The 25,056-nt window shown below is 39.7% G+C and overlaps 2 protein-coding genes across 2 annotated transcripts; one reads left to right on the forward strand and one right to left on the reverse strand.

The window, feature by feature from the left end:
* Positions 1–701: 701 nt before the first annotated feature.
* Positions 702–14,342, reverse strand: pkd1l3 (polycystic kidney disease 1-like 3). The gene is made up of 23 exons (XM_084936035.1): positions 13,982–14,342; positions 12,276–12,365; positions 12,152–12,177; positions 12,024–12,057; positions 11,772–11,881; positions 11,584–11,646; positions 10,776–10,934; positions 10,580–10,686; positions 10,377–10,500; positions 10,165–10,287; positions 8,928–9,147; positions 8,601–8,782; positions 8,267–8,497; positions 8,055–8,156; positions 6,533–6,711; positions 5,808–5,954; positions 5,520–5,722; positions 4,736–4,923; positions 4,407–4,539; positions 3,464–3,659; positions 3,123–3,351; positions 2,827–2,911; positions 702–1,680 (listed from the first exon to the last, which is right to left on the reverse strand). Exons 1-23 carry the CDS (start codon positions 14,310–14,312, stop codon positions 1,634–1,636), a joined length of 3,309 nt encoding a protein of 1,102 aa, XP_084792161.1. The 5' UTR covers positions 14,313–14,342; the 3' UTR covers positions 702–1,633.
* Positions 14,343–16,090: 1,748 nt separating this feature from the next.
* Positions 16,091–25,056, forward strand: dhodh (dihydroorotate dehydrogenase). The gene is made up of 9 exons (XM_084936047.1): positions 16,091–16,195; positions 16,728–16,940; positions 17,023–17,222; positions 21,136–21,218; positions 21,549–21,736; positions 22,750–22,863; positions 23,213–23,366; positions 23,450–23,609; positions 24,561–25,056. Exons 1-9 carry the CDS (start codon positions 16,130–16,132, stop codon positions 24,619–24,621), a joined length of 1,239 nt encoding a protein of 412 aa, XP_084792173.1. The 5' UTR covers positions 16,091–16,129; the 3' UTR covers positions 24,622–25,056.

Here is a 25,056-nt window from a genome sequence, read left to right on the forward strand (position 1 = left end):
GGTCACACCGTTTTACACACTTGTGATAATATTTGTGTTTTTCTGTGTGATTGAGCCGACTGTTTTTTAAACTGGTGTCCAAAAAAGACTCGAGAGTTCTGTTTCCAAGGGTTGGGATGCTGTTGAGATGAGCAGATCCCAACAAACTAAATGCGGGAGTGTGTTTGTAAATAGTAAGTGGACTGCTTCTTATATAGCACTTCACAATTCACACTCTGACGAACGCATCAGAAGCAACCTGGGGGTCAATGTTTTGGCCCACGATACTTTGGCATGTAGACTGGAGCAGCCAGTCACTGAACTCCCAAACTTTAGTGGACAATCTGCTCCACCTCCTGAGCCTCAGCCAGGGAAAATGTGGATGAACATGTGTGGGAAGTACCAAAGCTGGGAGGTAGTTAATTTCTTTTTTTTATATTGAACTTATAAAATCATACATACAAAATTTGCAAGAGGTTTAGCAGTAATCATGCAAAGGTCACAAATACCACCTTTTGGTTCAGCTTTCCAGGGTGATCTGGTGTGATAGTCTTTGTGCACTGATGTATTTTACTAATGCAATGACTGTTAATTGTTATGTAAGCTGCTGGTCATCTCTGGGATTCACTAGGGATGCATACACAGATCAGCACATCTCTTTTTGACCCGAGTTCAATTTTATAAATCATTTAAACATTAAACATCAACTAAGCAACTGCAGATTTTACCAGAGCTGTTTATTGAAATTCACACATATAATACTACTGTATGACACCAGTGAATAAATAGTTTAAATCATTTGTGATTAAGCACAGAAGATCTAAGACAGGACAATCAGCTGTCTGAAGAACAGCTTGTATTCCCAAACCAAAAGCACAAACTTGAATGAGATCTGTTACATAAGCCTTTTAAACTGAGGACTGAATGAATCTCAAAGATGCAGCCAAGAGTGATAAAGAGGCATGAAACGCACTTTCAGAATCAATTACAGTGACAGGAGTGAAATGAAAAATGTAATCAATTAATCATTAGCTCCCAGATGGGCAGCAACATAAAAGCACCTTCGCACTATTTCACACAACTTCATTTACAGTCAGCGGATAGGAAACAGTGAACGCTATTAACCGTTAGAATCATAGGGAAGCATTTAAACAGAAAGCTGTGTTAAAGTTACTGAAAAATAATTCTTTGCAGGTTTTTTTCTGTTGAAATTTCTCCTATTTCTCCTGGATCACTACTTTATTGTACTTTATTGGATAAAGGACAGCTTTTTTCACACTCAATGATAATAGTTCTTAACGTGTTTACATATGTCTGAATCCGTATATGTGTTTTTCACTAGCATTAAACGAATGTATCAACAGTTTTTTTAAAACGGAAAAAAAAATCTCTTTTTCTCATATTTAATCATGGTGAATTTCACATACAAGAACAGTTATTTATTTGCCCATTAGTCTGACTCACAACTTCAAAAAGATTATCATAGGCACTGGAACCTCTGTACACATACAAAACACCATGATGTGTAATGCAACTCTATATCCAGAAAGTAAAACTTACAATGAGTGCAAAAAATTGTCTAAGAAGCGAGGGGGGCGTGTGTCGCAGCTGTGCATGTCAGAGGAGGCAGCTCATGTCGTCAAATTCAGTAACCTCACATCGTGTCCCTGCCGCTGTACTGTCTGCACTTTTCCTGTTGCTCTGTTAAATGGAGAAGACACAACTGTAAGACTCAAAGCACTTATCTCAAACTCCGCAAAGGGTACATGGATACACAGATGCACGAGAGAAAGGTAACAGGAAAAGAAAAGGATCAGTCCTTTATCGCTGTCAACAAAATTTTGGGTGTGTGATCTGCATGATTACATCAGAGCTCTCGGCAGCCAAGCTGAAATAAAGTGGAAAAGGCTTCCTTGGTCTGCTTCGTGAAATATGAATGAGACGATTGCAGTAAATCTTTCCTGTGTGTTGAATAATATTTAGACACTATCTCAGGTTAATATGAATCCATATATTTTTTGCATGTTGGTAAATAAATTCTTCTAATTTGAAATATGAATGATTATTTTTACATGTACATGCAAAATAGGTTCATCTAACCTGTTTCATTTTCTATGAATTAATGAAAACTTCATATTTTTTGATTTCAGGACAGCCTGGTGACCACCTATCTGACCCATTGTCCTCTGACAGGAGCTACAGGCCACAGGAATCATAATGCCAAGGCCATTTGGACTCTAAGTCAGTGTAAACATGTAAAATGAAATCAGTCCACCACAATTTTGCTTTTTGCAACAAATGCATCCTTGTTGCATCTACTAATTTTTATATATATTAATGAATCTAATTGTTTACATTCAGTTGTATAAGACTGATACATACACAGATGCATAGTGTTATAGTGGATAATATGTTAAGAACTTTAATGCACCAAACAATAGCAGCTCTTCTAACATCATTATATTTTAGTACGGTGACGATAAGGCTTTCTAATTTTTTTTATTTTAAAAAAAGTACTCCAAAAAGAAAAGATACTGATTATACGCTGCTGAGAAAAATGTCGCAAGTAGCACAAAGATGTCATTAAAGAGAGTAACAAAAGTGACTCGTTTATACTACTACTACTAATGATTATTATCAAAGAAAAAAATGTTTATTTAATTTTAATATCTATATTAAATATCTATAAAATATTATAAAAAAATATTTATAAAAGAGAAAAAAAATGGGTACTTTTTGTAAATATAAAAAAATTATTCAACAAAAACATCACATCACAGAATATACTTAAAGCTTTGCACTGACCTGTTCTGGCTGCACAGAGACTACAGAACAAGTTTTTCTTACCTAACAGGACTTGCTCAACTTCTTCACTCTCGTCTACAGCTACAGGTTTGAGCAGCAGGGCGAAAATCACAGCAATGCCTATCACCTGTGAGAAAAAGCAGACCGCACAAGAAACGAGTAGTGTTGCATACACGTTTGCAGAAATTTCAAAAACAGAAACAAACTATAACATTCTGTAGAAATCCAAGTATCTTCAAATACATACATCATCTCAGAGCGTGACATGCAGGGAAACACTTCAGATTATCAGCTAAGCGACTTGACTAAAAAAAAAAAAGAAGATTTATTTTACCCACCTTTAGAGGCTGCAGAATAAAGATGCTTTCGAAAAGGGAGAGGCCCAGAGACATGACCCACTTGATGGACTTCTCCTTGCCGTACTGAAAGCCGTACAACAAGGTGAAGAAAGTTGAAATGCCGCTGATGGACAGCAACAGGAACCAGCCTACAAACACAAACCACCATGGCAGCCAACAGCCCAGGATGGTCGTTGCCTTCTTCTTTGGCTTCTTCGCAGGAGGTGGGCTGGGTCGGGACGAGATGGACAGAAAAAACACACGCATGACGTACCAGTTCAGTATAATAGCACAAATAGCTCTGCAAATATTTTTGTCTCACTGGCAGTTGGAGTACTGACCAGTAGGCCAAGTGGCTGCTGAAGACCATCTCAGTCTTGTGAACCAGTGCGTTGGTGTAGTTGAGGGCCTGCTGGTACTGGTCTAGAGTCGCAAAGTATCTGAAATCCAGTTTCTCCAGGCACATCAGGAGATGACAGAGACTAGCTAGGAGAAACTTGCTGCAGTACACCAAGTGATGGTTGCTCTCACTCTCTCCTGAGAAAGATTTATATTCAAACATATACATAAGAAGGTAGTTACATTTCTCTGTGCGTACCCGGGCATGTCAGGCCTTGAAGTTACCTCTTTCTGAGAAGAAAGGTAACACTACTGTCACACTACACAAGGCAGAAAAGTGCTGCTGCTTGGACTGATCAGACAGAGGAGAACTAATTTGCCTAAAACTCAATTTGAATAAAAAGAAATAGGTCCTAGCAGTGTGCTACATGGAAATCTTTAAAAGACACGTCTGATGGTATTGATGTTTTTTTTCCTGACAACATAAAAAAGAAAAAAGAAAATAAGCCTTAAATACAAGCGTCATGTTTCTCAGCACTGTTGTTTCTTTGAGATAGGTCTCCCTCTGTGAATACTGACGTCTGAATCATAAAGTTGTGCCAAGCATTTGTTAAAGGTAAAATGTGCACCGCACAGCTGCCTTAGTAAGAAAAAGAGTATAATGGTTAAAAATGTTTAGTTTTTAGATTGTTTGAAATAACTTTTGATGGGGTGAGAGCAAGGAAATAAGCGTTCACTAGCCTTCTTATTGGTTCTTCTCAGTTAAAGTAGCAACAAACTGCTGTATTCATAAGCTTATGCATCTTATGTACTCTTTTATTAGTTTAAGATCACTAATAGTATGTTGCTTATGTGTATTCATGTTAATTTGAGTATATTATAAACATTTTATCTGTCTCTTTTTTCTTTCCTTTGCTGAGATTAAAGTGAATGAAATAAAACTACCTTGCATGTGCTGAATTAATTCATTCAACCTGTCCATGGCCGAGAAGAGATCAACAACGGACTCCAGTCTGTGCATCTCTAACATCTTGTTTCTTGGGCTCTTGCTCGCCAAAAAAATGATCTGCTCTACATCCTGTTGCAGGGAAGAACAACAAGTACTAAATTATACATGAGTGGTGCACTGTTTCACTGCATAGATAAGTATGTAATAGCAAAGGAGAAGCCAGAGCTACACGGACTATGACATGGACTATATTCAAAAAACATCTCAGGCTTGCAGGTTCTGTGATGAGTACGGGTCATCTGACAAATATAAACATGTAACGCACCCTCAGCACAGTCGGTATGTTGACTATGGGGGGTTTCACGTTCTCCTCAGGGTCAGCTTTTTTAGATTTTGGAACTATGCGAGGTTTGATGCTTCGAAAGATTGTGATGATGAGGATGTTGATTGGGAACATGAGGAGACCGCACTGCACGCCCACCATGAGGTTCTGCCAGGTCATCTTTATTGAACCTGGACAGACACAACATAGGACACGGTGATGATGATGTGAAGCAACTAATACAGCTCCAGCTAATAACACCCAAATAAACAGCTGCAAACAGTAATGCAATGTTTTACTGCAGGGTTCTTTCTCAGTTGATTTTAACAGAAAGCTGTGTGCGACTGTTTGCTCTCTGACCTCGTGGAATCAACTTTACATTATTTCAATTTGAATATTGAATATCTATCCATACAATAGAAAGGTGTGACTAAAGGTCACATCAACAGAAGATCCAAGTGCAGAATGTAAAAACTCAATAACACGTAGATCTGCTAAGAAAGCAGCAGTTTTAACAGTGTTTGGCCAGGCGGAGTTAGTAAGGTTCTGAGTTTGGTGCACATCTGGATGCAAATGTGTTGTAGGTAATTATTAAGAACCAGTCATGTTCACCTTTGGCATGCAGCCTTGGTCCTAGATACAATCGCTTGTGAGCAGTAATCCTTATCCAAACACTGCTAATATTAGCACAAAGAGCAGGTTCCCCTCCTGAATTAAACTTTGTTGTTTGATGCTAAGAAACAGATGTAATCAGTAATCAAACAATAATCTAAGACTTTGTAATCACCAATTGAAAAGAGTATTGTTGAGTTTGGATCCACAGGGATGTTCCAGAAGGCGATGTTGATGGCCATGGTACAGAGCAGAAGGCACATGCAGCAAGAAACCCTCTGGGCACGTGTGAACGGGCTGCGTGAGGGAGGATCCACGATGGACACCCAGATGTGTTCGTCTCTAAAACCAGTCGATGTCCTGGTCTGGAAAATGTTCCTGAGAGAGGGCGGAGAATAAATAATCACTTAATTGGAGTGATGTGATGAGCAATTTATTTTCAGCAGTGTAAAGGGACTCTAACCTGAAGCTGGCAACCTCGTTGACTTTTGCAGCATTGAAGGTTTTCTTGGTCATGCCGTCTCCGCGTTCAGAACTCAGCCAGCATTCACAAAAGAAGTGCCACATGTGTCGCGTTTGGAGGTCCTGTACAGTCATTTTGTTTATGTACCTTTAAAGAAAAAATATACAGAAATGAAAGATGACACGTTTAACATTTACCTAAGGAATTAAAATCATGGAAATAAAAAGCAACTTTGCAAACTAGGAGCACCAAAACAGAAAAAAAAGAATTCAGTTATTTAACTCGCCATACTATGTGAAAGAAACACACACCAGACGTCATTAGTAGGACCCAAATCTATATATTCATAGCCACACTGTAAATCATACCTTGCTTTATCATCTATTTTACTCTAAATAGAGTCACAGTTAACAAAATGAGCATTATATTGCATTAAAGGAGACTTGAAACGAATAAATAAGAGCATAAACCCATCAGGAAGGTATTTAAAGGCATGTTTAAGTACCTTAATGCACCCCTCACTTTTGACTAGCCCCTTACCTGTATAATACCAAATCAATCCAAGTATAAAAAACACACAGCTGTCTGTGTAGTATAGCAATCTTTAAATAGTTGCCAGCTTTTCAAGAAGTATGAGAGAAAACATTCTCATTTCTGATGAAAAGCACTTCATCCTGATCTGACGTAACGCCAAACGATCTACTTTTTGCTGCTCATGTCCTTACCACGATGGATGACCTCCAGAGTTGTCGTGCTGCAGCCTGATGGTCTGCACTTCACCCAGTGGGAAGGGTGTGGTCAGCACGAAATAATCGACAGATCCTCTCTCAAACACTGGCTTCTCTGGGTCTGTGAGAGTGTGTACGTTACTCTCTGCTTCTGAGCCAATCAGCTTCACTGTGACCTGCGGGAGAGCACAGCGTACCGGTGAAGTGACCCAGACTGTATATACTTGAAGGACCGCACTATTTTTGGCCTTGTGCAACAAACTGTGAAGACTTGACATAACCGGTGACCGGGGTTTCTAGAGTGATTTCATATGTAATTTCAAACCGGCTTCCATTCATTTAAGCACCTTCCCTCTTCTTGTAGATATAATATTAGTGCTTGACAAAATAATGTTAGGAAAACACAAGTTAACAATATTCTTTGACATGTAGTCCTTAGGAATTTCTTTCATACTTCTTCATTTATAGTTATTATAGTATTGTTGTTATAGTGAGTGACTCTGTCAACCTATCCAGTAATCAAGTGTCAGTGGGAAGTTGTGAGTTGGCTGTAAAAGAGTCTTATTCATTAAAGACAGGTATGTCATCCTGTCTGAAAACAACACTAAGATGCCTGTCTGAGCGTTGAATCGGGTTTGTTTTCTGTAATCATCTCTTATCCACAGTGATTGTGGTTTATAGTCTTCTACATGTAGCAAGATTTAAATGAGCCTATCCTTTAGGGAGGCGCCCATATTTACATAGTCCTTTTTCCGATGGCCGTGTTTGCTTCTTGTTTGCCTAAATGGAACTTTTTTTTTTCTTTTTAACAAATATATTGACTTGTTTTAAATGTAAATGTTCTTTATCAACTAAATTCCCACTATAAACTGAACTGAATCCATTGTCTGTCTGTAAGGTAGTGACTGTCAATGCTGCATGATACTGCAAATTTTGGTATCAATCTGATACCGTGTAAATACAGGGCCAGTATTGTGAAGATCGACACTTTGCAGGGGAAAGCAATGGGTCATGATGTATCAGATGAGTCATCATCAATTTGCAAATTCTAAACACATTTTAATGACCACTAAAAACTGTGATTTATACTTTTCACAAAACTTAGTTAATGCAACAAAGCAACGCTTCTCAGCTTTTTGTGTATTTTGAAACTGGGACCTGGAATGTTGATGTGTCTCTAAAGCTATATTGTGCCATCAGCTACAAATAAAGACGTGACCATCAACACGAAAGGCTTCAGAGATTTTTAATAGAGCATGTTTGAGGTATATTTTTCATTAAAGGAATATTTAACACAGTTCAGTGGACTACATACTGAACTTAGAGGATACAAGCAAAGTATCAATCCTATTGTGATAGTATCAATATGATACTAATACCAGCGCTGGTATTAGTATTATTGATACTAAGCGCCTTGAGATGACTGTTGTTGTGATTTGGCACTATATAAATAAAACTGAACTGAAATGATATTTTGATTGATCTGCCCATCTCTGCTGTCAGTGGAAAAAAGACTTACATTGGCACTGGTCCCAGCATTTCTGCGGCGTCCAGTTTGGATGCCGATCAGGTAGCTGTACTGTGCAGCTGGGTGATTGTCCTCCAAGAGTGTCATCTTTCTCTGATGGTTCAAAAACGTACAACATTGTGATGTTACATAACATGAAAATATGACTGGTATACACGCAAAAAAAGGCTGGATTTATGAAAACTGGCGGGAGACAGGCTGACCCTTGTGCGTGCCCGCCGGTCAGCATAGCAGGCCCACAGCAGTGTCATCAGGTAGAGTCCGAAAAATGCACACAGCAGGGCCAGCACCACATAGTTCTGATTCACAGTGGCAAACAGCTCCGCAGTGCGGGATATGTCGACGTAGTTTGGCATCACAAAGAAGGAGCTCCCAAAGACAGTGAGGTGATTACAGAGACACTGCGTTCGGCGCGGAGTGCTTTCTTTCCCCACCTGAGGAAAAACACAACACATGACTGACTGGTACTCACCTATGCTAGAATATTATAGTGCATGCAGAGCCAAATGATCAGATTTTATCCAGGGGAAAACATACCATACAGCCTTCAGTGCTCCATTTCTTTGCGTCTGTGTTCCAGTACAGGCACTTGCTCATAAAAGTGGTGATCTTCAGGTTCATGTCTGGCTGCCATTCAGAATCAGAAACTCTTGTATCAATATACCAAATCCCAGGAGTCTTTTGTAACATCTCTGGTGTTATCATCCAGCGAAATCCCTCTAAAGCAAAAAAGCAAAACCCCCCCAAAACAAAACTTAAATATACTGCATAAATAAGTGTTTTTGCTATGATCAGTACATATAAATAATACCAGAGCGAGGTGTGGCCATTCTAGTGACCTAATTTGACTTTGCTGACAGCTACCTGTGCGGTTCAGTACAGTTCTGTTGCTGTAGTATGTGTTATTAGGAGGCAACCCATGAGACAAGAGGAGAACCAGTGACACATTCACATTGGGCTCCACGCCGAAGAAGATCGTCACATTAGGGTCTGAGACATTGAGTGTAGTCACCGATTTTGAGTTTTTCTCTAACACGACAGTAGTGTTGATCAGAGCTGCAGCATTTGGACGAGCCAAAAAGATCTGGTGAAAGGAAGGAAAGAATTAGTGGCATGAAGAAAAACATCTTAGTTCAGTCTGTGTGCTGAAAAACAGGTTTTAAAATTAAATATTCAGATGTTTTTGTTTTAAAGCAAGCTTCCTAGTATTAACCGACCCATCTTGATTCATATTTAATCAGTTATTTACTAGTTACATATTAGAAACTATTAAAACTATAAACCAGGCATCACTGAAAGCTTTACTGTACTTACACCTCCATTCTTCTAACTGTAGCTACACTAAGAATGTAAAAGTCACCTCCTGTGACAACTGACATTTGAAACAATTAGCAAATGAAGGAACTGCTGGTATTCCTTATGCAAAAATTCAATAAAACAAAAAAGTAAAACTATGACCTTAAATCGTGTTATTTTAGTAAAGATAATTGACACTAATCACGATGTTTAAACAGTTAATTATTAACGTCACGTTATTGATACATACGCATATAATTGATCTCATCTAAGTAATTGTGCCTTTGTGCTTCCAGTAGGTTATTGTGCACTTTCATACCTCCCGGTACTGGTATTTTCAAAACAGACAATAAAACAAGATTTGTGATTAGATTTTTTTTCTTAATTTTTCTATAGCTGTGATGTCACTTTTGTAATTGCGTTGGGTGTGATGACTGTGCGGAGAAATTTGATATTGGCAGGTGTGTTGGCAAAGAGGAGTTCAGGAAGACAGCATGTTTGGAGTACACTGAGCATGAAGGCTTGAAAAACAGTATGTAAGTTAAATGACTAAACATTATGAATTTTTGGACTTTGTATGTGATTATTTTGAACCGTTTTTATGTTGTTTGTTTTGTTTTGTGGCTTCATTGTCTGTGTAAGCATCTCAGCATGTTTATTATGTTTTGTCTAATTGTGTATTTATTTTTGTTTTTCTGTCTTTTTCTACTACAACTGCAAGACGCTGCAATGTCAAAATGTCCACTGTATAATGAATAATGTCGACTGAGCTGTTCTCATACAGTAAGCAGTAAGTTGGCTGTACCTCCACCATCTCTGTCAGGTTTGCCACCTTAATGTCCTGCGTTCCATCACTAAGTGAAAGGCTGCACACACTCCCTGTTATGTTGTCTTCAGATGGATAGGGATTTTCATTGAACGTAATCATCTAATAGTGACAAATGCTCAGTTAAACAGGCTGTGGATGTCAGCAAAGATAAAAACACTAATGATGATAACACACACACATACTCAGACCTGAGAGATGACGTTGCTGTACTTATTAAGCAGTGGTCCAAGCACTGAATTTGAAGGGAGCTTAGCGGAATTGCCAACTTTTCCTGAACCCAGCACTGAATTGCCAATGTCAGCAGGTTTTTGTCTGATGGAGTGGGAAATTAATTTCATATGTAAAAGATTTTAAAGCAGAGGCAAGTGACATTTTAAAGCAAAATACCCACCTTTTCTGATAAACGGTGCCCATTGGGTATTGCATGACAAATTGGTTCTCTCCTGATAGCAGGTTAGCAACTTTCGCAAAAACCTTAAAGATATCTCCAAACAAATCCTGGAGAAGAAAAAACATCATTCCAGTGTGAGAGCTGAAACAATAACAGAGACATTTATGTTGCTGGTGATGTAGTTACTTGAACTTACTTTAGGGTTTGGGTTGTTTTTAAGATCGCAGTTGTTCAGTGACAGACTCAGGATGGCACTGGTGCAGTTAAGGATGTGACTGAGTGTCTCGGTGTTGTTCAAAGCAAATGAGACGTTCAGTAAGTCAACACTTTTCAACAATTTACTCACGAATGCTTGCTTTTGGAAGAAAAAGGAGGGAGAATTTAGCACAGCATGAATATAAAAACATGAGAATAAAACAGTAATGATGACAATATGGGCATATCAATGGAAATGTAGCAGCTCACAGAGCTGGAGGGAATTTGGGTGGAAAAACCTGATAAGATATTTTATTACACCTCACCAAAAATCTCACTATGAAGGTAACCCTCCCGCTTGCTGGAGAAATTGTGGAAATACAAATGCAAATCACTATCATATTTTCTGGGACTGTCATGTTATTAAAACTTACTGGAAGGGAATACACGCAGAAATACAAGAGACATTTGGAAGATATTTACCTTTGAAGACTAGAGGAAATATTAGTTATATTAATGGAAACAAAAACACAGTCCCTACATGCCTTTTTTTTCCTTTGTATTTTTTATTTATTTTTCTGTTTTGCTTCTTTTTCTTTTTTCTTTCTTTTTTTCTTCTTCTTTCATTCTTTTTGTATGGATATTTTAGTTGTTTAAATACAGAAAAGGGGAGGAGGATGTAGTGACAAATTGCTAAAGTTGATGGTATTGTACAGTGATTCCTAAATGTCAATTAAAAAAAATAACAGTACAAAACTAAAAACAGTAATGATGAAAGTGTTCTTGTTTTCCTAAATAAAGGTACCCACCCTGTTGCTATTTGTCGGTTCCCCTGGTGTCATGTCCATCGTATGTAGTACTCTGTCTGCATCCTGTCTCAGAAACAAGGGACAGCTTTTAACTCTGGGGTGCTTTTTATAAAAAAAATATTTGCAATTCAAAGCTCCTCATAATTTATAAAAAAAAATATGTTGATATGTAAAATGAATTGTCTCACCTTGAGAAATATGTTAATGTTTGAGGTTTTCAAAGCATTTTGAAGGATTGTTAGGATTGTTTTATCGTTAAGTTTTGGAATTAAATCTGAAAATAGACCCCTTTTGTGCCCTGGAATCAAAGAGTATGTGATGTTTAACAAGGTCCAGTAAAAAAAAGAAAAGAAAAGAAAAAGAAAAAGCGATACAACACTAGATTTATGTCATTTAGGGTGTTGAATAAGAAGACACAAATAAAGTGCATTCTAACTTACGAAGTTTGGTTGCATGGCTGGAAATTTCGGTACACTACAAAGAAAACACGAACAAGGTGGACAATATGAAAGCTGAGTCTTGGAGGCTTGCATGGCTTATTACTGCCTGTGAAATTTATTTGTCTTACCTTTGTGTTTGAGGGAGACTGTAAACCTTTAAAACACAAAGTTATGTTATGAATGAAAGAGCACAAATGAAGAATGAAAACAAATCTGGTTAGGTTAAAGCTCGGATCAGAAAGCTTCACGTACTGTGGGTGCAGAGGAAGCCTCTTTTCTTTTTACAGTCAGACGTTACGAGCTGGAGAGGATTCAGCTTCATGTATGTGCATGAGGTGTTTTCTGTTGAAAAGAAATGGCATTAGGAAAGGTTAGTTTTTGAGACAAAGGTTTAACAACGAGACAACAACTAACAGGGCTGCAACTGTCAATACACGGCAATTATTTACAAATCAGTAATCTATAGGTAAAATGTAAACAGATGAGAAGCCACATAAAGCCATGTGTAAAGTCTTCTCATTTCTTGCTTTATGTAATTAAAAACACACATTTGAATGATCGTAACACAGGTGGATGGAGCAGATTTTCCTTTTTGATCCTGGTAGTGTTGTGGGAATCTTGTGAGGCAAACATCTCATCGTAGAGATAATCCTTCAGGTACGGAAACTTATTTCTGCCACCATAAGTTAAAATTTTGTATTATTATCTAAACATTTTGACCTAATAACTTGAAATTTCAAGCTGTTTTCTCAACGCTTGAGAAACACAAAAAGTTTTCTTTGTTACAGATGTGGAAACAAATTTCCATATTCTGGAGACATGGGTGTAAAGTATTAAATATAAAATCAAGGAGAAGAGTTATCAGCACAGGTGTTCATTTCGTTTTGAAGGGTTTCATTTTGCAGAGATTTCCTTATACCTTCATTCCTTGTCCCTACATCTACTTTCACTTCTAGACAAGAGAATATGCGCTCTCCCACAGCTGGACAATATGCAACCAGGCTATCCTCGAACCCTCTGCAGAAGACCTGCGGTTAGCTCATCGAGCTTTATTCAGACTCTACCAAGCCTGACTCGTCTCACCCTCCAAAGCAGGCCTCGCATGAAGACGCAAAGTAAAAAAAATCTTAATCCCTCACAGGAAGCAAATAGTGTTGGAAATCTTATTGGGTAATTTATTTATTGTGATCTGCAAGTTTGTCTTATTTTATGACATGAATCTTCTTTAAAAAGCAAAACAAAACAAAGCATTTACACACCCAAGGGAACATATTCAAAAATATTTAAATTCAGTTGCTGCTGGTGACATGACAAAAATTCAAATGAAATCCAGCCTTTTCTCAGCACACAAACGTCATCAACCTCTCTTACGTTTATGTCAATTTATTGTAATGTATAATTATTTCTTCTTAACGATATAGTGACCTGAACTTACTTTCAGGTCTTGGTTGATTTGAAAATGGCAGTATTTCAGTGAGAGACTCATGATGACACTGCTACAGTTAGTGAAGAGATTTGAGGGTTGTTTAAAGCAAACAAGACATTCAGTCTCTTTTTTAAGATTATTTTTATGGCATTTTGATTTTTTAGATGCAGACAGACAGGGAAGTTGAGTGAGAGAGAGAAGGACTTACTTGCTCACACAGTGGGCTAAACTGGCAATCGACATTCAGTATCTTATTGCTTGCCAACAAAACTATTGTGATTAAACCATTAGCAACCCCCCCCCCCCCCCCCAAAAAAAAACAAAACAATAAAACAAAACAAAACAAAACAAAACATTGGTGATTGATCAATTCAAACAGCCAATTATTACTTTTTTCTTTTCTTTTTTTCCCAACATCTGTCAGACATGCCTTCACTTGAAAACTCACAGGCCACAAAAGCACAATAACCTGTGCAACAGAAAATAAAATTACGGCACCAAAATGCATGTTGTGTTTGTGTATTTTACTTACTATCGGTGGGTTTCCAGTTATCCTCTCCAACTGTCTTTTCAAGCCACCATGTGTGATTGAAGTTGGTGTTCCAGTCTCGGGTTATGTTGTCCAAGAAGATTTTGGTTGGGTTGTTCATCACCTTCAGGAGCTCTCCTCCTTGCTTTTCACAGCTGCTCCTAGCCTGGGAATAGGTTTTCGGTTCTCCAACAAACTCTAAACATACATTTCTGAAAACAAATTCACACTTTGCCATGAAGTTGTTTCTTGGACAGTTCTCGGTTCTTTCAGCTACACACAGAAATCCAGCTGAAATCCACACAAAGACAGCTGTCCGGAGTACCATATCCATTGTTATTGTTCTGTGGAGAGCACGGGCGCTTAGTGCTGCTCGAACTGTGGCTGGAACAGATACTGAGCAAGGTCACTTCAATCCATCACATGAAAATTAGAGAGCTTTCTCCAGAGAAACCCTGCATATGTTCTTAATACATTAGGAAAATCACCCGAGACACTCAAACAAGATGCAAACTGAAGGAATCACTCGGTGTCATTAAAGGCCAGTCAGGCTGACCTTCTAAGAGCAAGGACAATTCCATTGTTTGATTTGCAGTTAACAGTAAAAACACTTTATTCCATTACAATGACATTTTCCCCCAAAAATAATTCTTGAATCAACGCTTGCCTGTCTTCGTGTTGACTTTTTGTGAGAAGCATCTTCTTATTAGTCGTTTGCATTTTCTTTTCTTTCTTTGTCTTCTTTTTGCTTTAGCTGTCCATTGTTATGATCCCTGTAGTCTACTGTTGTTCAGTATTACCCTGTTGTTATCAGAAGTTATGAAGTTTCATTGTCATATGCACAGTGGAGATAAACACAATGGTTTACAATGTACAGTGAAATTCTTATTTTGTCAGTCTCCCTTCACACAAAACAATTATAGCATTCTAATAAAATAACAATAAAGATACAAGAAATTTACAAAGGAAAGCATAAGTAATAAATATGCAAAAAAAATTTAATGAGTTTAAAGAAATGCCTTGAGCAAGTCTGGAAATATATCTGTCCCAGTTAGTGCAACAGCAGAATATAATAATTACAGTAGCAGTGAACAGTAGTGATGGGGTGGGAGAGGGTTGTGCTGACATATTCAGGAGTCTGATGGCCTGTGGATAGAAGCTATTTGAGAGTCTTTTAATCATTCATTTCAGCCTTCTGTACAGTTTACCTGAGGGCAAATGTGTGAACAGGCTGTGTTGTGGGTGTGTATTGTCTTAACAACCCTGCTACTGTAAAGTGATGTACTGTGCAGTTTTTTACCACATGCTTTCCTGAACAGTGTACGTCTGTAGAAGTTCCTGAGGACTTTGTGCAATTTATTTAGTGTTTTTTTTTTCAGTGGAAAAAAAAATCACACTGATGGTGTAGAAGTCTGACAAAAACTGTATGTATCAAATATGATACACTAGGCGTTAAGAGGTTAATACTTAATCAGGTCTCTCTTCTTAAATTCCCTGCCTATTCCCTATCTAAGGCATTATAGTTAACTAATACTAAACTAAAAAATTACTTAATTAAATAAAAATAAAAATTTGACTTTTGAAAAAAATATATAAAATCGAAAGAGTTTGGTGAATTTGGAAAACTAAAATTAAATTAAATTAAATTAAAATGAGGAAATATCCTGAGTTTTATTTCTTGTTAGTCTGGTAACAATTTTATTACAGTACACCTAATGAGGCTTTGATGAACATGTTTATTAAGACTTTGTGTACAACAGACTTGAACTACTTTCAAGAAGTTCTGTGTTTTTATTGTACTGCATTTCCTAAATCTTGTCCCCAACATATGCTCTCCATACAATAATAAAGCATACAAATTAAATAAGATTAAAAAAATAATACTAAACGTTTTCACAACAATAAAAACTAAACTGAAATGAGAAAATCCACTCTGGAAACCAACTGACACTAGACTGAATAAAAAATAGTAGTTATTAAAAAAATAATTACAAAAAAAAAAACTTTATTAAATCTAATACACACATACGCATGTAATGCATGTCAACTTTAATCACCCGTGGTATCTGAGAATGTCACTGTCCGCCCGCTCACGATTGAAATATCGCGAGATGATGTGCCGGAAGCTAATACCGCGTGGGTTTGTGTAACATGTTAGGAAATACATTCAATGCCCTTTATTGCGAAGGCAAAACTGCGTCTATGGCGGGATTGAAGGTAACGTCAGAGACCGTGGACAACAGAGTTTGTCTGGCAGGGTTTCAAAGCGTCGCAGCGATACTTGTGCTCCTGTTTGCTAGCTCGTTTTCTCTGCCTGAAAGTAATATTACTGTAAAACACTCCAGGTCGTCTCTTCTCGTTTTACTGCTTAAACACAGGCATGCAATGAATGAGTTGTTATTGGGTTTATTTGCATGTACTTTAAGAAAGCTAAACAAAGTCTGCTGTTTAAGTTTTTTAATGCGTATCTTGCATCTACTACTGACAGGGACCAAACCTGGCCTCATAGACCAAAAAGTAAAACTAATTTTTTTTTTTTTACTAATAATACTTTATTTTTTGTCCATTTGAAATGCATTTTCGTATTAAAACACACATGAGTGAGGTATGTGTTTGATACCACACATACTTTTATTTGTATTGTGTCTCTTTATTCAACCCCAGACTGTGTCATTGTAAACAGAGTGAGTAGTCGTATTGAACTCTTAGCAGTCTGGTCACATGATGTTTATCACCCTCTGTTCAACAGAAAAAGTTAAAAGAAGCCGTGAAGGTCATCAGCTCAGGTAGCCTCCTGTTTGCTTCCTACCTCACTGTGACTGGAGATGAGCGTTTCTATGCCAACCAGCTGATGCCTCTGCTGCAGAGGATTGTGGGGCCTGAGACAGCCCATGTGCTGGCAGTGAAGATGATAGGTTTGGGTCTGGTACCTCTGAACCGTTACCAGGACCCTGCGTCATTGGTAAGCATGTCACAGTGCTGTCTCCTCAGTGGGTTGCATGCGCTTCTGGACTTCTCTAAGGGTTTGTTCTGTTTGTCTGCAGGAAGTCAACGTCCTTGGGTTAAAGTTCAAAAACCCGATTGGGATTGCGGCCGGCTTCGACAAGCACGGAGAAGCCGTTGATGGCTTGTACAAACTGGGCTTTGGCTTTGTTGAGGTGGGGACAGTTACTCCGAAACCTCAGGAGGGGAACCCGAAGCCACGCGTGTTTCGCCTCACTGCAGATAATGCAATAATCAACAGGTGAGGTTGGAAGTGCTGCACCACAGTTGGTGCTTTAAAAGGCCTGTTTTATGTCTTTAGGTTGACATACTTAGCTGAAAGTAAAAAGTGATTGCTCATGGTTCTGTGTGTGTTTTATGTCTAATAACCTTATCTTTACTAGTAAATAGTCTGTAATCGACAGGATTTATGAAGGAGTTTTACAATTTTCACATTTTCTCATGGCTCTGCATTGTTGTATGTACTCTATAATCACTTCACTCCTTAAAATATTGTTTTTTGGGGTTTTTTTGTTTTTTTTTTGTGTCCCGTTTGGATCTTTAGCCATCAGAATTGTTGTCTTAAGGCCAAGAAAGATGCCAAGCGGATTTATTTTACCAAGTGGATCATCATGGCCTTGCCATATTGGTCCATTTGATTGACCTTTATTATAATTATGTATTTATTTTATTTTCGGTTGCTACAAACGGGACAGACATGACTGGGGGATAGGACAGGGAGAAAGAATGAAAGAAAGAGAGGGAGAGAAAGAAAAACAGAGGGGTGAAGAGACGGTGAGAAAGGGGGGAAGAAAGAAAGAAAAACAAACAAAACACCTGGATCACCTGTATGGAGAAAAAAAAAACAGAAGAAAAAGCAAAGAAAAAAAGAGCAACATAATAAAAACAGCACCATCACAATAAACTAGCTAGCAGTAGATAACAGTAGATACTAAATATTAAACGATATTGTGCAGAACGCAAGATAGACAGCGCACAATGTGCTTTGAGGCAGCAGCCAAGAAAGGTGTAGTCCGCGTCTGTGAACACCCGTGTGTACACCTGTGTGGATCAGCATGCTTGTATTCCAAAGGTTTCTCCATGTAACGATCTGCTAGGGAGTGTGGGGAGCCATAGCCCCGTCCCCCAGGGCATGAAGCAGGTATGGAGGAGATCCAGGCCCCAGACATCCAGAGGCCCCAGAGTACAAGGACCCGAGGAGGACCACCAAAAGGGGGGGAACTGTGCCACCCTCCTGGGTCAAACGAGAGGTCACCCAGCAGCTACAGAGCAGAGGTCAGAGGGGGCTGCAGTGGCGTGCCCGCAGGCTCTGCCAGCAGCCAGCTGTGCCAGAGAGGACCGAGCTTCAGGCCCAGAGGCCTGAGGGCATCCCACCCCCCGGAAGGGGCCCAGCCGGGCCACAGGCGCCAGGCCCCGCCAATCAGCCACCAGGAGTGAGCCGGTGCATACATGAGCGCCCAGCCCCAGTCGACAAGAACCACCAACACACCAACGTCTGAGGGCATCAGCCACCGGCAGGGAGTGTGGTGAGGGGAGATAGGCCTCTGTTCTTTGGAGGGCCTGAGATGTTCCCAGAGAGGTTGAGTCTAAGACCCAACCTGACATATAGACACAGACGAACAGGCACACGCAGACACAAACGTGCATTCCCACCCCATATACACAACCAAATACTCGGCACTCACCCAAGGTGTAGACAGACACAAATAGACACTGCACAGACAGTCGCACTCCCCAAACATACTCTATATCCCAGGTCCAAGCAAGCTGCACCTAAACCCAGGAGATGTAACCCTTCTCTCTGGGGTGGAGGCAAGCGGACCACCTCCTTATCTGCAGCAGCAGGGAGGCCCCGCATCCCAGACCCCAATCTGACGGCCAGCACCTCCTCCCAGCCCATCCGCCCTGACGGCTAACAGAACCGGGGTGAGTGAAGACCCCAAACCTCCCTCCGCCCGCTCATATGTAGTGTTGCTGTGTGCTGTTCTAAAGTGCATTTAAAACACAGGAGAGCATGGTACTAGCTTCCTCTCAGAGAGCAGCACGGCTCCTCCCGAAAACCCTTAGTGTCTATATGCATTTAAAATTGAGGGTAGGGCACCACCGCCAGAGGTGGGTTGGAGTACAACGACCATCCTCTGGATGCTGTAAAACGTGCCCACCCCCAAGGCCCTATATGTATGTGTTATGTGAGAGTGTGAGTAATGTGGATGTCTAGGTTGCAGAATAAAATTGAGGCACAGGCGGCCAGAAGGGGACAGAGGGGGAGTGCCTCACCTGCACCCTGGTGACATAGCTGCACCCCAAGCCCTGCGTGTGTGGGTGGGTGTGGTAGAGCGGGAATAGGGAGGCAGCTGAGGATGGGGAGGGAAGAAAGGGAGGGGCAAGCGGCCTTAAAATATTGTTAAGGCCAGCAAGGTGGCACGATGGTTATTCTAAATCGCCCCTAAGTGCAAATGGTAGTCTGTCTCTTTGTGTTAGGCTTCTGACAGACTACCAGTCTGTCCAGGGTACACTCCGCCTTTTGCTCTATGGGAATTTGGATTGGCACCAGTCCCCCAACAATGCGGATTTGGATAGGTGGAAGAAAACGGATGGATGAATATCTTTGTAGAACTGTTAAGTTCGTTAAGTTCTATTTGTTGTCATTCCTGATGCCCTTTTGGCTGGATTGCTCTTGAAAAAGAGATTTTAAATCTCAGTGAGACTTTTCTGCCAGAAAAATAAAGAATATATTAAATCTCTTTGCCGAACACTGATCGCAGCTTTTATCTTGTGACAGAAATGTCCTTTGTTGTTCAAAATGACAACATGTCGTTCATGAGCGATATGAGAGATCATTTGCAACTGTTTAAACACAGACAACACTGCCACTGAGGTTGTGGGCAGTATTCTCCTGAATGGTAGGTGTCGTCAGTCGTCCAAAACCGCAGCATCAGTGTTGGTGTGTGACGTCACTTTTGGCGTGCGCCTACGACAATGATGACGACAACAGGTGTTGTCGTCATCATTGTCGTTTACCAGTCGTTTACCTCACCACAGCCATGTCGAAGACACGAGTGTATGCTCATGTTGCTTTTTACCGTCATGTCAGTGAGTTTCCCAAATTATTCAGAGGGCAATGATGCAACAGCTAGGAAAGAGAAAATCTTTTCTCTGCTTTTTTGACTTACATTAGTGCTGATGCTGAGGTTTTGTCTGTGTAGTGACACCTGTCATTCAGGACGATACAGCAGCAAGTATAGGACACTCAGCACCAATATAAATAATATCACTGGCTTGTAAATAACCTGTCGAACTCTTATGTAAATGCACATCACACTGACATCACAGGTGGGAAGTAACAAAGTGCAAATACTTAAGTAGAATTTTCAGGTACCTGTACTGTACTTGAGTATTTATTTTTCAGACAACTTACAGCTTATGTGTAATTTTAATCACATATTGGATCTGTATTTGATGTGTTTTGCAGTAATTTGGTGAATTAAAGGTCTGTGTTGGACTGGGCCACAGTGGTGCTCATGCTCACATTTAGGTTACATAGCAGAGATTAAATTGCATTTACGATGAGGATACTTACATTAATTCACTGAATGAATTAAGTGAAGAAAGTCTGTACTTTTGCCACATCTGCTGCTCATATCCTTTAGTGCATTTGCCAGCCTAATCCGGAAGCAGAGGATGTTTGCTTGTAGAAAATACTAGAAAGGTAGAATGATGTCAAAAAGTAAGCCAGATATTAGTTATACTGATACTTGCACTGGATGTTTGCAGGTCTGAGCATATACAACAAACAAGCATTAGTAATTCATCACTGGATTTTTTTGCATTAAATTACATGTTTCTGAGATGATTATAGGTTTTTCTTACATAGGTAGAGATTTCATGCACTCATGATTTCACAAAGATGTTTAATATGATGTCGAAATGTCAAAGGTCAGCTTGACTGTCACATTATCATGTCTTGTACAAAATTACGTGCCATAACAAACCTATAGTTTTTTGACTGTATGTGACATTTGGTCAGTTAGTTACATTCTTTACTAAACAGGGTGTGTGTGTGTGGACAGACATGATTTTAAGCTTCAGTTTGTCTGTTGGTACGTGCATAGAGTTTAAGCCAGTGGTTTTTTTTTTACCCCCTCTGTGTGTAGATATGGATTCAACAGCTGTGGTTTGGCAGAAGTACACACGAGGCTGAAGGCCAGAGAAGAAACACAGCAAGGTCGAAGGAAAGGTTAGCAGATTCTCTTTGTATTCTCTGAAGTACTGTAAATGTGGCACCAGAGATTACATAGTTCACTTTCATTTAGATCTTACATACTTTTGTTTTTTTGGTGGCTTGTGATGTGGGATGTCAGCATTAAATTATGTATAAGGTTAAATATATTTTTAATGATCTTGACCTTTCCTCATCTTGTACTTTAATCACGCCTGCATACTTACTTAAATCTCATTTAGCACGTCAGCAGCGTGTGCCCCAGTTGAGTCATGTGCCTGATGATGCAACCTGTGTCTGTGTTTTCTGAACTTTCCTGTTTGTGTGTGTGTGCATATTTGTTTATAGCTGGCCTTCCCCTCGGCATCAACCTGGGGAAGAACAAGCTGTCACAGGATGCGGGGGCAGATTATCTGGAGGGCGTGAAAGTGCTGGGCCCGCTGGCCGACTACCTGGTGGTCAACGTTAGCAGCCCTAATACACCAGGTCTCCGGGATCTACAGGGCAAGGCTGAGCTTCGCCAGCTTCTGCACACAGTAGGACTACAGAAATGATAATTTAATTGCAAACACTGAGAAGCACAAACAAATCCTCACTGGCATATTGGTGCAGTGATTAATGGAAGCATGCCATGTAATACAGTTTATAAGACAATAACATTTCTAAGAAGCAGTTCTAACAAGCCTGAAGTTGATAATTTGGTATGATCACCTCTATTCTTCAACCTAACCTGTCTATCTTTACTAACCTGTAGACTACACTCTTGAAAAGTGACGATGAGGATGCTATTCAAGGCTGAAGTTATAATCCACAACCTCACTGCTAGATGCCACTAGGTCATATGTGCTGCTCTTTTAACGTAACAGTTTGTAGTTTTTTGTAACTTGAACACAATGCTTTGAATCTGACCTGTAGCCATGTGCTAATTTTGCCTTTGTGTACTGAAAAATGGTTTCAACAGTGATTTGTTTAGCTGATATTTGTATAATTGATAGTATTTCTCCCGTGTTGGTTTTGCTTTAACTTCTACAGCTTCCCCAGCTGTAGTATTCCCCCCCCCCCCCACACCCACCACCACCCTCCCCCCCCCACCCCTCCAGTGAGAAGCAAATGTTGTTTTCCCTTGCAGCAAAAGGGGAAAATAAGTCAAGGACAGGGTTAATGAATGTCACAGAACTGCAACATCTGTGATAAAAGCTTCATGCCCCATCAGCACCAAATTTGAGTACTCATTGGCTTCACTGGTTCAGATTGGGTAGTGATGGCTAATAATGGAATTTTAAAAAAGGCATTTTTATAAACTCCCCGTTAGGTTGACTGAAAACAATCAGAAAGGCATTCAAGTGGATTTGATGGGTATATGTTAGGTATTGAATGTAATAAAATCTGTAGCTCCAAAGTCTCTTTTCTGTGCATCAGTTCTTGAACCAGAGGTATTTTTAGCCCTTCCTATTTCCAAGGCTTTACATCTTATGCCACAGTAAACCATCTTTCTAACTAGTCTCCAGTCTCTCTACCTCATCACCTGACACTTGCACTATCTGCTCAGGTGCAGAAGGAACGTGACGCCCTGCAGGAACAGCGTAAACCTCCCGTCCTGGTGAAGATTGCTCCTGACCTGACCGCCCAAGACAAACAAGACATTGCTGATGTCGTCACTGAGGTGGGAATCATTGTTATGTCTAAAGTAAAACATGCTTTATCTAAAAACTAAAAAAAAAAAACAGCCTTAACCCTGCGTAAAGCTTCACATGGCTCCCTTCCTCCTCTGTGCTCTGGTAACCTTGTCACTACTTCAGTAGGTTTTTGTGCTCATTGGAGCGGTGAGGAGTTGCACTTTAGTAAATGTGACATTGAGGACGGAACAGAAAGCGAATCACACTTTGTCTCTTTCTTTGTCACCGAGTATTTCACATCAGAGGTCACTCGCATACATACATCAGTTCTGCTGCTGTAGGTGCCGCCACCTGTGACACCTACTTTCTATCTCCGCTTATGCTCTGTGTTTCCAGCTGGGAGTGGATGGTTTAATGGTGTCTAACACCACTGTGTCAAGGCCAGAGACACTTCAGGACCCAAATAAGTCTGAGGTTGGAGGGCTGAGTGGAGAACCTCTCAGAGACCTCTCTACTACAACTGTCAGAGAGATGTACAACCTCACCAAAGGTACGGAGTTATGTCCATCTCCATCTCCCTCAGTATCGACTGTGCATATAAAGTCAATTTCCTGTATGTTGTTATTATTGTAGGTAAAATACCAATTATTGGGATTGGCGGTGTTGCTAGTGGGCAGGATGCGATGGATAAGATCCGTGCTGGTGCATCATTGGTTCAGCTCTACACTGCTTTGACCTATCAGGGTCCACCTGTAGTGATAAAGATAAAGCGAGAACTGGAACAGCTTCTTAAGTGAGTATGAAAATAACCATTAAGGCCGAGTTCTCAAGTAAAAGGTTTAAGAATTTTTCTGGTGCTTTTAATAGTTTATTTTAAGAGTTGTTCTTCTTTAGGACACATTTTTCTTAGAGCTATTGGATGTTGTTCCTACTGTTTATAAATTTTAATTTTAGTGTAGGGACACAAGAATTGTGACTTTCTGGGCTGATATGCAAGCTTGTAGAAACAGAATAGAGGCTTCAAGTACAACTTCACTTAGTTTGAAGGTGAACATAGAAGGAAAAATAAAAAATCTGAAGATGTTAAAGCTCCAGGAACGGTTGTAGTATGAAGAAACACAAACTTGTGTGTTCTGTATTAACACCAATGAAGATTGTATTCATACTATAAGTTTTGCTGAAGGTTTAAACTCTTTAGCCAATATCCATGTTGAAATAAGAGTTTGGCGATACTTTATCGTTCACTCCTCCCTGTGTGTTTTAAAACCTCTTCATCCCCCCCTTTTTTTTTAAAGCCAGTGTAAATGTGTGTTAACATGATAACAGACATACAGCAGCCAGCAGATGACATCTTTTTTTGCCCACTAACTACTCTACTATCGGTCAGCCAGGCTGATGTGATATACTGATATTTAGCTGCTAGGTCGGAGGATCCTTATTTATATATGATTGTTTAAAGTCTGAGACAGCAGCAATCACCAGCCCCCAAAAACTTCCCTTTCATTGCATTTTCAGAAGAACTTTTGTACATGCATACAGCAACCCTTTAACCAGACTGTATCACTCCTCAGTTTAATCAGTACCTTTGTTGGCACACCTCAGCAAGGCATGAAACAGCTGTGCCTAAAATCTTATGTTATTACAGGATACAAATTTGGAGCACAGGCTTCCATCAGTTTATTCCGGTCCTTTTGCTTCTCAGGACAAATACTTATAACCTACGCTGCTGTGTCTGCTTCCACAGAGATCAGGGTTTCAGCAGTGTGTCCGAGGCAGTTGGAGCTGATCACAGGCAAAGCAGATGAGTCGACTCCTAAGCAGAGCCCACATCGGGAGATGGGGGATTGCTAACGTAGCCAGCCGTAGCTCCTGAACTGGGGTGAATCCGGAGTATTTATTATCCGTCCATCTTGATTTCCAGGGTGGAGTACACATTATGGTCTGAAATCACAGTAAAAACCAGTAAGTGAGTAATGATCAGTGTTTTATGTTGTCGTAAATATTAAGAACCTGAGATCTGTACCTTGATTTCAGACATTCAGACTTTGTTACGGTGTAACAGCAGTTGGTGTTTCTCACATGCAGACCTAAACCTTTCAAGCCCCCCAACTGATTTTTAATGATGCAAACTTTTCTTCAGTGTGAAGAAAATCATTGTTTGTGATGCAGAGTATATGACATTGAAACATATTTGTAATGGTATTGTGTGAAAATAAAATCAAAGACTTTAAAGGCTCAGA

This window comes from Perissodus microlepis, chromosome 1 (genome assembly GCF_051167445.1).
Source record: "Perissodus microlepis isolate ML-2025 ecotype Zambia chromosome 1, ASM5116744v1, whole genome shotgun sequence".
In the NCBI taxonomy this organism is placed as follows: domain Eukaryota; kingdom Metazoa; phylum Chordata; class Actinopteri; order Cichliformes; family Cichlidae; genus Perissodus; species Perissodus microlepis.